Below are 15,407 nucleotides of genomic sequence, written 5' to 3' on the forward strand. Positions count from 1 at the left end.
GTTAAGGCACTTTTCCCTCAAACTCCAAGTGTCACCTTCATTATTGGCAACGAGGCCCTTTCCTGTAGCTCCCTCTTGTTCTGTGCTGCCATGGTACATGTTCTTTCATGTATCTGCTGTAACCTAGTGAGCATCAAGACAGCAGTTCCTTGCTCAGACTTCTGCATAAAGTTGGATGTTAATTTCCTGATCTCAGGCTAATCAAAGCTGGATTTAGGACTGATGGCTTTATGTATTTCAAAGACTGAAAATGTCCAAAATGAAATGGAACAAATCAACTGCTCTATGCTGCGGAAGGACTTGTCATGATGGAATAGTAGGACACATCTCTGAATATACCTGAAAGAGGAATGAGACCATAAGGACCTCAAGCATGTTTAAAGTATCCTAAATCTCTCTTTATGGAAATTGTGAAGGGAGGACATGATGGCTAGTGACTAGACTAGAACTTGTGGAACTTTTCAAGGTCATTGTAATGTAAGGAAGTCTATTACTACAAATACTGAATTTGGAAGAAACTGGGTTTTTCTCCTGCCTTGTAATGCAGCTCAGTTCTGACTCACTCCTGCATTCTGTTATGCAAGGGGAGAAAACCTGAATTATAGGGCAGGTGATTTAAGGCTCAATAATGTGTGAAGACAGGAAAATTAAAATACAGTTGAAGCCTATTACACTAATAAATTCCTTTATGCCTTCAGGTCACTTGTGTTTAATCACAGTTCCTGCTTCAACTCTTTAAGATGATAAATTCTAGCTATATGACTAGTTGCAGATTTCCACTAGCCATGTTTTCCCATGGAATAAGACAGACTAATTGAAATGCCCCTAATTTTGTGCTTTTATTGCTTTATCTAAGTCATCCACCACTTGCTGCAGCTTCTGTAGGCTGGGATGGACGTTCTCCTCCATCCACTCCTCTACAGTACACTTGTGGAAAACTTGCTCCATGGCTGCTTGGAGGTCTTGCACCACAGCATTCCACTTGGAGAGAAGACTGAGCAGAAATCAGAAGGAAGAAACAATCACATTTGCAGCTCAGCTCTGCCTCAAGGGAGGGCTAGCTTACTGGACCTTTTAAAGGGAGTACCGTCCTTAAAATTACTTTACAGGAAAATCAGCATCTATTACAAGAGCTGAAAGGACTTGATTTTGTGCAGATGGCAAAAGGTTGATGCTGTTTGTGTTTAAGTACCACTAATCTTGGCGCTTCTCTTATGCAACGACTTTTAAAGTACACAAATGTGAGCTCAGAAAAACACTATACACATTTTAAGTGTAACTGAAACCCACTATAAGACTTGTTTGGAATTTAATTCTGTTTTTTTATCAGCAAGAGCAGATGCAGTTGGATGTTCACCTTATCACAGGAAAAATGTATAAATTAGCCATTTAGCAGGAATCAGCATCGTCTTTAGCACAAGTTCTGAAAAAGCACATGCAGGGGGAAGGGGTCTGGTTTTATTCCAAGCCCTGCCTGGAACATGGCCTACGGGGGGCTCCTATGCTGCAGCTAACACCTGCTGTAAGATGCAGCATATATACATATATGCAGTAACTGCATATACAAGGGAGAGGTTTTTAGAGACCAATTTTGTACCTGTATTCAAAGAATTTGTTCAACAGGAGGCAGAAATAAACATGTTCTTCTGTTTAAAACCATATTATGAATACTTCATATTGTTTGATTTCCACTAATGCTTCTGAAATAATTTTAGAAAGAGGCAAGGACTCAAAACTGTGTGTTGGGCACTTCAGTGCGCCAAATATGACAGACTTTATTTCCCCTATAATGCAAAATAAGTGGTGTTACCTTACTGCATCTGGTTGAAAGTGATGCATTATTATAGGATGAATAATCTTCCTTTTTCTGTGGTAGGGGCTGAACCAGCCTGTAACATATCTGAAAATGCATGTTAGTATGAGCAGTTTTTGGAACAGCAGTGACATGTGTAGGTTGACAGGGAGGTGATAGGGCTGTAGCTGAACTTCTCCTGCACAAATAGAGATAATGCTGAAGGATTAAGTAAATTTAAGTCTACAGATCTTTGGAACGACCTTGTAAATGATCAGTTATTCTCATCTACCAGGAACAGTCATCTGTTGCAATTTAAATTTCATTTCCAGGTCCTTTTTTTGGTAACCATACCATTAAAAAAAAATCACTTTTACTTTAAGTAACAGTAAGATTTATTTCAGGAAAGAACTTGATTCTTGAAATAAGGGCAGCACACAGCATTTAGGAATTCTGCTGAAATATTTTAAATCTGCATCTAAGTATTACATTCTGCTGCGGTGTCAATATATAGGGATATGATGCCTTAAATGTAGAGCTTGATGTTTAAATCACTTCTCTGGAGTTGTGCCCCATTTTGAGATGATACAGCTCCCACACTCCTGCAGACAGCCAGAGAATCAACATAAACCTTATTACCTGTTCCTTTCAAGAAGTTCATCCACTGATGACTTGAGGTAGAAGCTAACTTGCGTCACAAGTGTAAGGATATTGCTCCCAGGAAAGGTCCCCAGACTTGTGCTGTCCAAAAAGGATCTGTTAAGTTTCTGAACTTACCACGCAGTGAGAAGCATCTGAATCCCACAGCTGGAATTTTACCTCATGAAAGTTTCAGTTTCCAGGTTGGACATTCCCAGGAGCTTTTCCACATTTTTTTTAATCTTTTCAGAATAGCCACCTGGCAGAAGACAGTGGAAGTAAGTAAAAGGAGCCTAAATAACCAAAATGTTCTTAAAGAGGGTTTTTCTGGAGTACTCTGCATTGGCTTAGTAGTTCTCCTTGGATGAAGATTTTTTAAAAAGTAAAATGGAAATAGAACAAGGAAAAAAACTTGGGGGTGGGAGGAGTACATTGTCTTTCACACAATTGTCTTGTGCTAGGTAAAGCACTTCCTAACTATGAGCTTTCCATTCAGGGTGCTGAATATTTTTAGTGCCTTAGTTAAAAATAGGTATGTTGTGGGGTTTTTTATTTTGAAAATAAGAAATGCAGGAAGACAAAAATAAAAATTCTATTGGAACTGCCTGTGAAGAAACCAGAAACTACAGGAAATATTTTACCAGACAGTGTACTACCTAGATCAATTTTAAGAAAATTGATTAGTTAAAACAACTTTTACATGTAAACAAGATCTAAATGTAAACGAAATTAGTCTCTGATATGCCAGTAGTGTTTCAAATCAGTTTCAAAAGCATTTTGGCTTCTTAATTTTTTTTTGGTATAAGCATGAAGAAGTTTGCGACCATTTATGGGTCAAAACATAATAAATGATTAGTATACTATGGCTATTTTTAAATACTTAGGCCAAGAGGCTTCTCTGCTCCTGTATCGCAAACAATCAAGATTGCAATTTATTGTTCATAATTCAGACCACGATCAGATAGTCAAACCACCTCAAAATGTAATAAGCCCGTGCCAACCTTAGGGCAAGGTCACTTCACGCTTGTGCTAGGCATTAGCTGAGAGAGAATAAAGTTGTCATTGTACCATTCGTTAGTGCCTGCAGACATACAGCCAGTGATGGAATTGCCACAGGCAGAAGCTCACACAAAACAGAGAAGTGATCATACCTAAATAAGAAAACATTAATTAATTAGACATTTTACTGTTAGAACATACTAAACAAGTGGAAAGTGTTAATATTTCAATCACTAAAATTCAAAGAGCTTTAGAAACATTAGTTTCTGTCTCGGAGAAGGGGCCTTTATCTCTGAAACGCTAAGTATTCCTGGTTTACTGCTGAGAACAGATACAACAAATTACTTTCTCAAGCCAAATTAGGGTCAGAAATTGGAATTCAGCTCTCTCGATTCCCTCAGACCTCCTGACTGTTGCATAAAAACCTTTTACTCCTTCATTACATTAACAAACTCTTCTCTCTTATGCAACTTCATTCTATTTGAATTCACATTAGACATTCAGATATACACCATGCATTGTGCTATGCTGTCTATAAGCAGTCCAAGGTGGCACAAAGTACATTCAAGCCTTCAAATCCAATCTGCTATTGTTGGTGTCTGCCAAAACAATTGCTCCTGCCAATTAATGCTGTAGCAGTTGACTGGAACTCTGAAATCCACCCTTCACAGTCGGCTGGGTGAGGCCCAGCAGTAACCAACAGGAAGGATTGCAGGGTTGCAAAGCTCCCTTCTAAATCCCCAGCCTCCTTGTACCTCTTAGGGAGTTTTTGGGTGGAAGTTTGCTTCCATGTGATCCTTGGAATCATTTAAAAAGATGTTCCTTACCTTTGCCAGCCGGTCAGTGCGATACCTTCAAGGACATCAGCGGGGCTATTGCTTGCCACTTTCAGCCATTGGAGATGGTTTTTTAAATGGTGTCCAATAAGCGTTAGAGACTGATTCACTCCTGTAGCTCCTTTAAAAGCACTAGCAAACCACACCTTGGAGAAGCCACATCTACGATACTTCTCTATGAGATGCACTGAAATAAGACACAAAAGAACACTTACAGGACGAGTTTTTCTCCATTTTCAGCGTTGACTGTAATGCTCCAGTTAACAGGAACCCAGGTCAGGTTACAACAGGCTGCTGAGCCTTGTCCCATCAAGTTTTGAGCATCAGCAGGGATGGGAGATTTGACATTCTCTCTGAGCAACCTGTTCTGGTGACTGCCCTCCTATTTTCACGTGCCCGGTTACTATGTTCCATTCCCTTGAATTGCTAAATTGCTTCAATGCTAAGAACCACGGGCACGTAACAAGCATGTGCAACATCTGACAACTGATTCTTCTTTCAGCAAAGAAATATTTGTATGCATGTTAGATGCCTGACTGGAGCCTTTAGGAGTTTTTCCTTTGAATTCTATAAATGTATGAAGCCTTGAAGCTTCTTTTGCAAAGGTGTTCAATACGGAGCTATCTGCTCCCACCTGTTTTAATGCAAGGAGAGTTAATTTAACAGTGCTTATGAAAAACCTCTCCATCTCCCATCAGTGATTCCATAGCCCTGCTGAAAAGAATTAAGCAGCAGACAATGCAGGTCCTTCATAGGAGAAGCATAAATAGAAAAAGAAAATAAAAATAGCAACTATTATGTGAAATCAAACAAGGACTATGTTTATGCTACTAAAGCAAATCAAGAAAAATAGAATTTTTTGGTATCCAACTAAGGTATGTTTAAATCATACTATTTTGTTGTGGCTATTTTGCTTAACAGGCAGCAGAGCTCTTTGCTTCTAAGCAGCTCAGCAGAGAAGTACAAACCTTTGTCCTCCACGTCAAGGTCTGCTGCATAGTCCCAGATCATTGGCTGCACAAGCTGTGGGACCCCAGACTCTGAAAAGAACAGAGTTGTTCTAAGTAATGGAAAACAGCCAGTTAAAAGTGAGAACTAAGTACATATTAGTGGTGCAGTAACACATGACTAGAACTAACTAAGGCTTGTCACTAGAATTCTTTGTTTACAGTTCAAGTGCCCACGAGCATTTTCAGCCTGGCCAGATCTCTGAACGCACGGGTTCACATGTCAGGGGCCACTAAGTCCTTAGACATCTTGAAACCACTAATATGGATCAGCAGTGACAATTCATCGGAGATCCCATTCATCCCAAGCCCATGTCATTCTTAGTCCCTTGAATCTATCAGTGTATCTGCTGGGTTGAACTGGTGGAGCTGCAAACTGTACATGCAAGATTTCAGCTAAATTCAAAGGAAGTCTTCACCCTTTAAGTTAGAGATTGTCTGAACTGTGTTTGCTCAGAACTTAGCTTCTCAAGACGCCTTTAAAGTACAAATAAAGATACAGGTTTAGCTTCAAATCCATTTATAATCAGCTCCCTGACTAGTTTTAAACATGAGAAACCGACCCCTAAAGAAACTGCAGTGAATTATACAGAAATTCAGTATTTTAACTGCATCCCATTTCTCATTTGTTTAGTCTGTGATTGCCTATGGCAGTACAGTGCACTTAGCCAGATGCTGTGCTGCTCTTGTGGAAACTGCATGGATCCTATCTGCATTTTTTCGGATGATGTCCCATCATTAAAGCCATGAATAGGTCAGTCACTGCTGGAGGAGCTCTTCATGACATTGTCTAAATCTGTTTAGAGCAGACACATCAGGTTGCTCTAAAAATGCGGAACTCCATCTATGCTAGGACTACTCAAATTTTAGCAGTGGTTTCATATTTTTCAACAAACAAGACTCGTGATGTCAAGGTCTTGGAGCTATCCCACAATTCAGTATCAGAGTTCCTCATGATGTGCACTGTGATCACCTATACTGTCAAAGACGCTCACGGGGTTGCAGCTTCTCCGTGGGAGTCTGCACCACTGGAACCAGATACTGCACAGAGCAACAGCTGACATTAAAAGGTGATGAAAGGCATAGACATTTAGGCTGAGACCACAGATGCTAACAGGCTTTTTTTTAATGTGTAAAGAAAGTAGCATTGATGGCAACCACTGCATGATGACTGTTTTGTTTGTCACTGTGTACCGCCAGATGGAGAACTAAAGTGTATGCGTTGAGACTTGTCCACAGTCATACAGAAAGTCTGTGACGTAGCCAAGGACTAAATGTCTCTAGTCTCTAGTCTAATGGATCGTATCTCAGCTACTCTCAGATTTCTTCTTTTCATTATTTTCATCTGCCAACAGATCTGTTTTAACTGGTTGTGTAAACTCTTTTGTATGCTACAAAATATGACTCACCCCATCATTGGTCACACACCTGCCAATGTTTCCTCACTTATCCCTCTGAGCATATCATCCCACACGATGGGCGTCACAGTGGGGTAAGATGAGGCCACACAACTTGCTACTGCTTTTATGTGGGACAAGCACAGCTTCTCTAGAGTGTTGTCTTGTTGCTGCAGCCACTGCTTTGACTCCTCTCCTTCGCCAAGGTAGTACACCTGAAACATCAAACAAATAATCCTGACTTCTTTTATAGGAATAGGGGGAGCGAGTTCAACACAGTGTCATGAAATCATACAGTATTCAAAACCTATTGCAAAGATATAACACACCGAGTGGACACATTTAAAAGCACCTCTCAGTGTTGAAGACACTGCAAGCATTTCCATCAGTCTGCAGCAGACTGTGACCCTGACTAAATGCATCACATAAGCGAATTTTCCTATGGGTACTAAAACATCTAAAGAATAACTAAAGCATTCTGTATTTGTCTCTGGAAGGTTTGTCCTTGGAAGTAGCTCTCACCAGTTTTACTCAGTTCAAATCTAGCAATGCATAAGGTCCTGAATTATATAAAATGAGGTTCCTGTCTTGGGGAAGAAGATCATGAATCTAGAATTGACTTGGGGGCATGTCCAAAAGTGGCCTCAGCATACTTTGTCCTATGCAGACAGTGGACTTTGACCTGTTACGCTGGATATGCATTTAAACTCTTTGTTGTTTTAGAGCAGGTTTTATCTAAAACATGTTTATTCTACATAAAAAGTATTTTGCTTTAAAAAAGCTTGCAGGTCCCTATCCCAACCTTGCCATTTCTTCCCAAACAACACGATTCAAAATGCTAAACTAGTATCAGTACAGTTAAGGTGATCACAATGAATTTCAGGGTTTTAAGAAACCCTGAGAAAGGAGAAAACTCAATGTTCTCCTCCTCAAGGAGAGACAAACTACCAAGAGGAAAAAAAAACCCAACATTTCCCACCACAAAAGGGCTTGCTTTGAATAAGTTGGCCGGAACAATGAGCCAGCATCTTAAATCAAAACTCACATGACTCTTAATGAATACCTCCAATTGATATCTCACTTTAAATACTCATTTGACCTAAAACCAAACTCTGAGTTAGCTTTAAGAAACTGCTTTCAATACTTTCTATATTAGACTCTGATGAATAGAAATGACATCCTGTGCTAGTGGAATGTTTTACTGTCAAAATGACTTTTCTACACTGGCTTGAATTGGTGTTTTCTGTCCTCAAAATCCTACCCAAACGTGGCCTGGGCACCACTGAAATGCAGAACCCTCAGCCTTTACCATCATTCCTCACAAAAAAACTGTTCCTGGCTCAAGAGAAGTCCCACCTCATCACATCCGATGTGAAACCATTTTAAGTCTTCGTGCAGCGCCATGACCTGGTCAATCATGGCTTTGACCAGTGCCCGCGACTCCTCCTTGTGTGGGTTGAGGGCATTAGGAAACATCTTCACCTCCCGGAGATGAGCAAACTCTTTGTGCTTCAGCACAAACTGCAAGAGAAAGAAGAACCTCAGAGAACAACTGCAAAATGAAGGGGACAGCAGCGTCCTCTTGTGTCCCAGGGCTCTGCTAACAGTTACCCTGCTAAAACCTGGGTTTTGGCTGTGTGTGAGCACAGAGGACAGCACGAGGCCTCTTGCCAGGGGTGGCACAGGCAGGAGGGGCACGGCTGCTGCTCCACAGTGCCGCGGGGGTCTCCGGCCACGAAGCACCTCACGGGATGAGGGAAACGGCGTGGGCAACACAGCGTCACCCCGGCGTCCGGAGCATGCAGCTGATGGGAGCTGGATAACTGGAGCACCGGGAGTTACAGTGAAGATTTCCCAACAAAGCCACCCCCATGCCATGCCATGCCAAGGCCGAAGCCGAGCCGGAGCTGCCCATCCCCGCTCCCCCAACCCAGCACTCCCAGGCGTCGAAATCGCGACGCCGCCCGCCCGGCGCTCACCTCCATGTGCCCGAAGGCCTGCACCAGCGGCACCGCCTCCAGCCCCTGCGCCCTCGCCTGGCTCAGCACCGCCCTCACCTCCCCGGGGCTGCGGGGGGAGAGCGACACGTCAGGGCCCGCCGCCGGCAGCGGGGCCCCCCCGGGCCCTCCCCGGGCGGTACCTGTAGGCGTGCGGGGCCCGCAGCGGCTCCAGCGGCCCCGCGTAGGGGAAGGTGTCCTCGTACTCCAGCAGCAGCCCGGTGGCGCCCAGGGCGCGGAGCAGCGGCAGCACCTGAGGGCGGGAGGGGAGAGCGGGCGGGTGGGGCCGGGCCGGGCCGGGCCGGGGAGCCCCCGCCGCCCCCCGCCGCCTGACCCCTCGCCTTGCCTGGCCCCCTCGCCTTGCCCGACCCCCTGGCCTTGCCCGACCCCCTGGCCTTGCCTCACCTCCGCCAGGTAGGAGGCGCGGGGCGGGGCGCCCTTCAGGTCCAGGTGCACGAGGCGCCGCCGCGGCCCGCCCGCCTCCATGCCCGCCGCATGCCGCCGCTCCGGCCTCGATTGCTCCCGCCTGCGCGCTCGAGGCCGGCCGCGGCACCGCCGGTCCGCATCGATTGCTTTGGCCTGCCGCCGCGGTACCCCGGCATAAAGCGCTTGACCGCGTCCCTCCGCCCTGGCTGCGGCGCTGCCCGGCTGCCGCCCCTCTGCCCCGGCGACGCCTCTCCGCTGCCCCCGCCTCGCCTCTGTAATGGATTGCGCCTGCCTGCCAGAAACGTTTCTGCTCGGCGGCCGATTGCTTTCCCCTGGCAGGCGGGAGACGCGGGTCGAGCGCATCGCTCTGTGTCGGCGGGCGCGATGGCTCCGCAGCGGCGGGCGGGCAGCGGCGGGACGGCAGCGGGGCCGGACCGCGGGGGCGGTCGCCGCCACGGCAGGTACCCGGTGGGGGCGGGCGTGCGGGGCTGTGGTTGGCGGCTGGCACCTCCCGCCGGCGGCGGCCGCTGTCCCCGGGGGTGGCGGTGCCCGCGCCCGGCGGGCCGAGGGGAGCGGCCTGCGGCAGCGCCGCCGGCTCCTGTGGAAGCTCCTGTCGGGAGGCGGCCTGTAACCTCCGGGCATGAAAGGGGGATAAAATTGCGTCTGCTTGTAAATATGTACGTGTGTGCTCAAAACGAGGAGTACCGGCCCTGGTCCTTGACCGGGTCTCCCCGGTACCGGGCGGGGTAGCGGCCGCGGCGGTCCCTCAGCGTGTCGTTCGCTTACGTGGGAATGTCGCTGTGCTCCCTCCTTAGTGCCAAGAAGAGCAGAGGCCAGCAAGGGTCACGGCGGAGGTGGCTGAAGGCAGCGTTCCTCCTCTCCTCTGCTGCCGTCGGTGGCCTCCTGAGCTGGAGCTACCTGAGTGCCGAGGATGGGGTCACGGAGGTGCTGGCCCATCGCAGTGAGAGCCTGCAGGACAAGTTCATTGAGGTCCCCTGCTCTGAGGACTACGACAGCCACAAAAGGTTTGAAGGTATTTGGATAGGATTGTCTGGAGTGGGATGAAGCAGTCTTCAGAGGGCCGTAACAGGCTGATGCTGCCTAAGTCTGCTAAATCAAATGCATACTGCAAAACTCCTGTGTTTCTAGCAACCACCAGGTTGCTGTGTGTATTGTTTAAATCCCCAAATGCTTGTGCCTCTTGGGCCGGCCCGGAAGCTGTTGTGTCTGAGAGGTTTTTCTGCCATTCCTATGTAATTCTCTTCTGAAACTGCTTTGCTGAGGCTGTATGAAATAAACCTTTTGCTAAATCTGTTTCTAGTGTCTTTTCATACTCTGTCTCCTGTGGCGAGTTTGTTACTGGTAAATACCATACAGGGTATGGAATGGAACTGATTTAGCATATTGTCTGTGCCGCTGGCGTGTGGTAATAGCACAAATGCCAGCTTCGGATGCACCTACTTTGAGAGGGGTGTGTGTGCAGGCAGCTTTTGATGCTGCCTGCAAAGAATTTCTCCTCTCTTTATGTCCTTCAGCTGAGCTTGTCTTCTGTCAAATTGGTGTGTCTCATATGGCACTTATTGCTTTGGAGTGTTGATGTTGGATTTTATAGAGAAGTGGAAGCCTTTCGTCTTCTCTGATGAAGAGCAGTGAGAAAATTGCAGTTCGCATGGATAAGCTATGATGATGTTCTTTTTCAGATTTGCAAAGTGTATCTCGAACATTTTGAGCTGGTACTGCTGCCAGAGAACAGCTCTGCTCTAGCTTTTTGCCAGCTGATCTGTATGTTTAGCTGTGTGTTGACTGATAAGCTATTGTATCTAAAAAAAAAAAAAAAAAATTCTGAGTTAGTTTTTAGCCAAACCAGTTGTCTTACCTGGTTTGTTATGTAGCTGACAAAACACTTGCTGACGCAAAGCTGGAGGCAGTGTGGAGGCTGGAAAAAGCTGCTTGGAGCTGAGGAAGAGCAAAGGTGATCGAAGGGCTGGAGAACCTGCCTTATGAGGAAAGACTGAAAGAGTTAAGTCTCTTCTGGAGAAGTGAAGGCTTGGGGGGACCACATCACAGTATTCTAGTACTTAAAGGGCAGCTACAAAGAGGATGGAGGCTCTTCCTTCACAAGGAGTCACATGGAGAAGAGGAGGGGCAATGGGCACAAGTTTCACTAGGCAAGGTTTAATCTTGATATAAGAAAGAAATTTTTTACAGAGAGAACAGTCAATCACTGGAACAACCTCCCCAGGGATGTAGTAGAGCCCCTATGACTGGAGGTTTTCACGACGCAATTGGACAGGGTATTAGATAATCTTATCTAGGCTCCCTTTCCCATGAAAGTCTGGACCGGGTGATCTTTTGATCCAGCCTGGGCTGTTCTGTGATTCCATGATTTCTGACTTTCTTCCAGTGCGAGTTCTGGTAGAAAGTGTTCATTAAACTGCAGCCTGGATGTGGCGCCCCAAAGATGTGGAGGTAATTTCTCTTGCCCTCTTCAGGTGGCTGGTCCTGGTGGTGTTGGTCAGAAGGCTTGTAACATAAACCAAATGTTTGTGTAGTCTGTGGTCAGCTAGTTTTGCCTCAGTGCTGCTGTTGTAGCATCTTCTTTGATAGGGTTTTGAAGGATTCATCCCAAATGTTACTGAAATGAAGAAAACTGCTGTCAGGAAGCTACCAGCAAGAGAACTTCCTTAGTAGGGGGATTTTTTGACTGAGCACGTGAAAACATATGTTATGTTTTAACTTTCTGTAGTTACTACAAGGAGAAACTGCTTCTGGCTTTATTTGCGTAGTGCCAAGGCCAGAGAAAACTCTGCAGCCAGTGTTGCCACAGATTTGGTAGTTATGACTGAACTAAGGCTACAACTGTGTGTGTTCTGCTACTAGGGCTTTTGCTTATCAAAAGAACCACCCCGCCCCCAACCCAACAAAAACTTTTTTCCCTTCCCTGGTTTGCAAAAGGAATTTTTTGAGCTATGGGCTTCTGGTCTTGGCAACCCCCTCAGTTATTCTTTCTATCATAACGAACTTCGAGGGTATCTCTGCCCAGGAAGAGGAACGAATGTGTTCCCTATTCTTGTGATGCTGCGGGGAGCAAGCTCTGCAAATGCTAACTGCAGGGTGAAGTGGGACCTCTCTTGGCTTTGTGTGAGAATGATTGACGTGGCTGGCATCAACCCAGAAGGAACAAAGGGGAGTCATCTTGTGTGAGTTTGTATTCTGGCTTTCTAATTAGATGTTTGCTTGCAGCTGCTTCTTAACTTATGTGATGGATTTTGGGTTTTTAGCAGATGTTTTTACATGTGTTCCCCTGTATTATGCTTTCAGAAGGAGATCGGTGGTATTAGAAATGTGTGAACATCTGTTAAGTGGTTAATTGAAGCCGTGCTGTGATAATGAACTTTGCTCGTTTTTTAACTCTTGTCTCCTGCTCGGTGCCCGCAAGAGGGTGGTGGTGAGCCGCTGAGCCTTGCTGTCCCGTCGAAGCTGGCTCCTTGCTCCACGTGTGTTACTGATAGCTTAGCGAGGCAGTAAATGTGGATTATGGTTTTCTGCCAAACTGGATTCAGCTCCAGAGCTTTAGTTACTTTATTGGAAATAGCTTTCTATCACTCAATAGCTTTTCATTCTCTGTCTTTATTCTGGCTTGATGTCCACAGCTGCTGGCTTTGTGTCAGAATGAGGCACATTCCTATCATCACTTGATGTCTGATGCTCAGCCGTAAAGTTTCCACTGCTAAGATGAGCTTTTTATTTATGCACCTGTCCCTGCTTCAAACTGGACTAGTGCAACTGAGCTTCTAGTTTGCTTCAAGTGATATGGTAGTTGGTGTCACAGAGCAGTGGTTTTATTTCCATAGCACTTCCTGCCAGTAAACCTGCTTCATACAGAAATAAAATGTGTTATTTTTCAGAGGCCAAGCACTTATTATATTTGCAGAAGATAGGGTGTCCTGTGAGTACAGTCTCATCTGCATTCTGAACCTTGCAGCCAGACCTTGGCTATTTCTGCTGTCTTGAGACACGGTTAACTACTTAAAACTACTGTGGGTACTAGGGTGTCTGATGAAACTCCTGTGTAGTCTCTTATGTGTGTTGACATATTGTGTCAGTGTACAAAGCATCCATGACCGCTGCCCAGGAGAGAGCTTTAAGATGCTTTTCCAGAGACTAGATCAGTGGATGTGGAAAGCGGAGAAGTCAGTGAGCAGTGGAGGAAAAGGTCTAGCACCTAGACTGCTAGTGTGGTGTTGTGGTTTAGCCCCAGCCAGCAACTAAGCACCATGCAGCTGCTCGCTCACTCCCTCCCCCTACCCTGAAAGTATGGGGGAGAGGATCAGAGCGATCGCTGCTCCCTGGCCAACTCCTCTCAGTTTCTATACTGAGCATGATGTCACATGGTATGGAATAGCCCTTTGGGCAGTTTGGATCAACTGTCCCAGCTGTGCCCCCTCCCAGTTTCTTGTGCGCCTGGCAGAGCATGGGAAGATGAAAAGTCCTTGACTAGCATAAGCAGTACTCAGCAACAACTAAACATCAGTGTGTTATCAGCATTATTCTCCTACTAAATCCAAACCACAGCACTATGCCAGCTACTAGGAAGAAAATTAACTCTATCCCAGCTGACACCAGGACATGTGGTTATGGGGATGGTATCCAATAAATCTTTGCCACCTCTTGTCCTGCTTTGAGATGGATTACATTAGGGGACCATCATGATGGGCCTTTTTTTTTCCTCATGTGAATCATCCTGGTCTCGGCAGCGTATGGTGCTTGGGCAAGTACCACGTTAAGTAGAAGACAAAGCTGCAGTTTAGGCACTTAGACCCCTGTGTTACATTCTGTTTTCTGTGTGCTGAATAGGAACAGGGACCATAGGCAGTACTTGTGGTTTTTCATGCTTTGGTATGCTCCTCCTTTACCTTGGTTGAAAAAAACTCTTGGATCCAAAGCAGAGTGCTTTATTAGACCTAAGTGAATGATTTTGTGCCTACTAGGTACAAATTTATGGAAAGAGTACTTTGTAATACTAAACTGAATTTCTCTTCAGTGCAGATTCTCCAAGTATGCTTTTATCACTTCAGTGCTCCCATGTACCATGGTCTCTTAGACAAAGACGACACATTTCTTAATACTAAAATTGTTTTCAAACAGGCTATTCTGATTTTTCCTTAGCATTCATTCAGTGTTTGTGCCTTACTGTTGGTACCTGACTGACTTTATGCTGGACTATCTTTTTCTTGTTTTTCTTCTCAGTTTGGAAAAGCTTCTGCTCTTGCCTTCAGAACACCTCCTGCTTCCAGTGCAGTCTTTGCCAGTTCTTTGTCAGAGACCCTAGACACATAACAATTGTCAGAGATAATGCTGTAGTTTTGCCAAATCTGGACTCTCCAGTACCAACCTTTCCAAAAGGGTAACATCTGTGCTGTTGTTTGCAGCTGGAAATAGAGAGCACAAATCTCTTCTGAAATCAGAAGTTTTTGCTAGCATCCTTTTTGCAGAATGTCGTACAAAGAAAACCCTATTTAGACAGGTTTGTCCTGGAGTATTGAAATTCTCCTCCGAATTTATTCTTTCCCACCTCTTCTCTCCTTGAACATCAGCTTTCCCTCATCTCTAAGACAATTTTCTTTGCCTTTCAAGCACTAAAGAGACCTTTTTCAATGGTAGAAGGAAAGTCATTCCCCTTTTCTTGTCTCTCTTAGTCAAGAGAGCTTCCTTGTTTTTATGTGTTCAGCTTTCTCTGAACTCCTCAAAATCTCATTTTTCTCTCAGCCTGTTACCTCAGCCTTTTCTAATCTTTTTTTTTTTAACAGGCCTACCAAAAAAAGTGTACTGCCAATATCCAAACTTGTTGGCATCTTTATACCCAACAGAATGTTGGGTACAGTGTGGAGTATATGTTATGTGATTTGTGATTGATTATTATTGTTCTGTAAATCTTTGAGTGGATCTTATGGTTACTAACAAAATGTTTGGTAAGGTGTTTTCAGTTCTGGGAACCCAAATTGGTTCCCCTTTGGCTGTGTGGTTTTTTTGGTGTGGGTTCCCCCCCCCCCCCCCCCCCCCATGTATCTGAGTTTAAAATTGGGTGCTGGAAACTGTTACTGCCTCAGCCATCTGTCTCATTCTTTGGGTGAGCGTTTGCTAGCCTAGAGGCAGAGATGTCTCGTTCCTGTCAACTGGCTTCTGAGATGCTCTTCAGCCTGGCATTCAGAAATGAATAACTGATTTTAATCTGCCACTGCTGAATGTATGATGGAGCCTTTAAGGCACAGCAACATAAAATGTATATGTTTTTGTTAGGGCAGACAAGAAAC

General features: G+C 45.2%; 2 protein-coding genes across 2 annotated transcripts in view; one reads left to right on the plus strand and one right to left on the minus strand.

Moving 5' to 3' along the window:
- Positions 1-288: 288 nt before the first annotated feature.
- Positions 289-9,153, minus strand: HEXD (hexosaminidase D). The gene is made up of 12 exons (XM_075719810.1): positions 9,073-9,153; positions 8,811-8,920; positions 8,650-8,737; positions 8,027-8,191; positions 6,700-6,885; positions 5,235-5,304; positions 4,258-4,453; positions 3,500-3,582; positions 2,612-2,690; positions 2,432-2,533; positions 1,811-1,900; positions 289-994 (listed from the first exon to the last, which is right to left on the minus strand). The coding sequence occupies exons 1-12, from the start codon at positions 9,151-9,153 to the stop codon at positions 826-828; spliced, it is 1,419 nt and encodes a 472-aa protein (XP_075575925.1). The 3' UTR covers positions 289-825.
- Positions 9,154-9,477: 324 nt separating this feature from the next.
- Positions 9,478-15,407, plus strand: part of OGFOD3 (2-oxoglutarate and iron dependent oxygenase domain containing 3) — a 47,814-nt gene continuing 41,884 nt past the window's right edge. The window contains exons 1-2 of the mRNA XM_075719755.1: positions 9,478-9,554; positions 9,909-10,126. Coding sequence (XP_075575870.1) covers positions 9,478-9,554; positions 9,909-10,126 — 295 coding nt within the window. The remainder of the gene's footprint in view (positions 9,555-9,908; positions 10,127-15,407) is intronic.

Source organism: Pelecanus crispus, chromosome 12 (genome assembly GCF_030463565.1).
Source record: "Pelecanus crispus isolate bPelCri1 chromosome 12, bPelCri1.pri, whole genome shotgun sequence".
Lineage (NCBI taxonomy): Eukaryota > Metazoa > Chordata > Aves > Pelecaniformes > Pelecanidae > Pelecanus > Pelecanus crispus.

Bases quoted from the DNA above. Each gene is read 5' to 3' on its own strand.
- HEXD (XM_075719810.1), bottom strand. From the start codon at position 9,153: ATGGAGGCGGGCGGGCCGCGGCGGCGCCTCGTGCACCTGGACCTGAAG. The intron at 8,921-9,072 runs GTGAGGCAAGGC...TCCCGCCCTCAG, and splicing joins GCGCCTCCTACCTGGCGGAG to GTGCTGCCGCTGCTCCGCGC. The intron at 2,534-2,611 runs GTAAAATTCCAG...CTTTTTGGACAG, and splicing joins GAAACTGAAACTTTCATGAG to CACAAGTCTGGGGACCTTTC.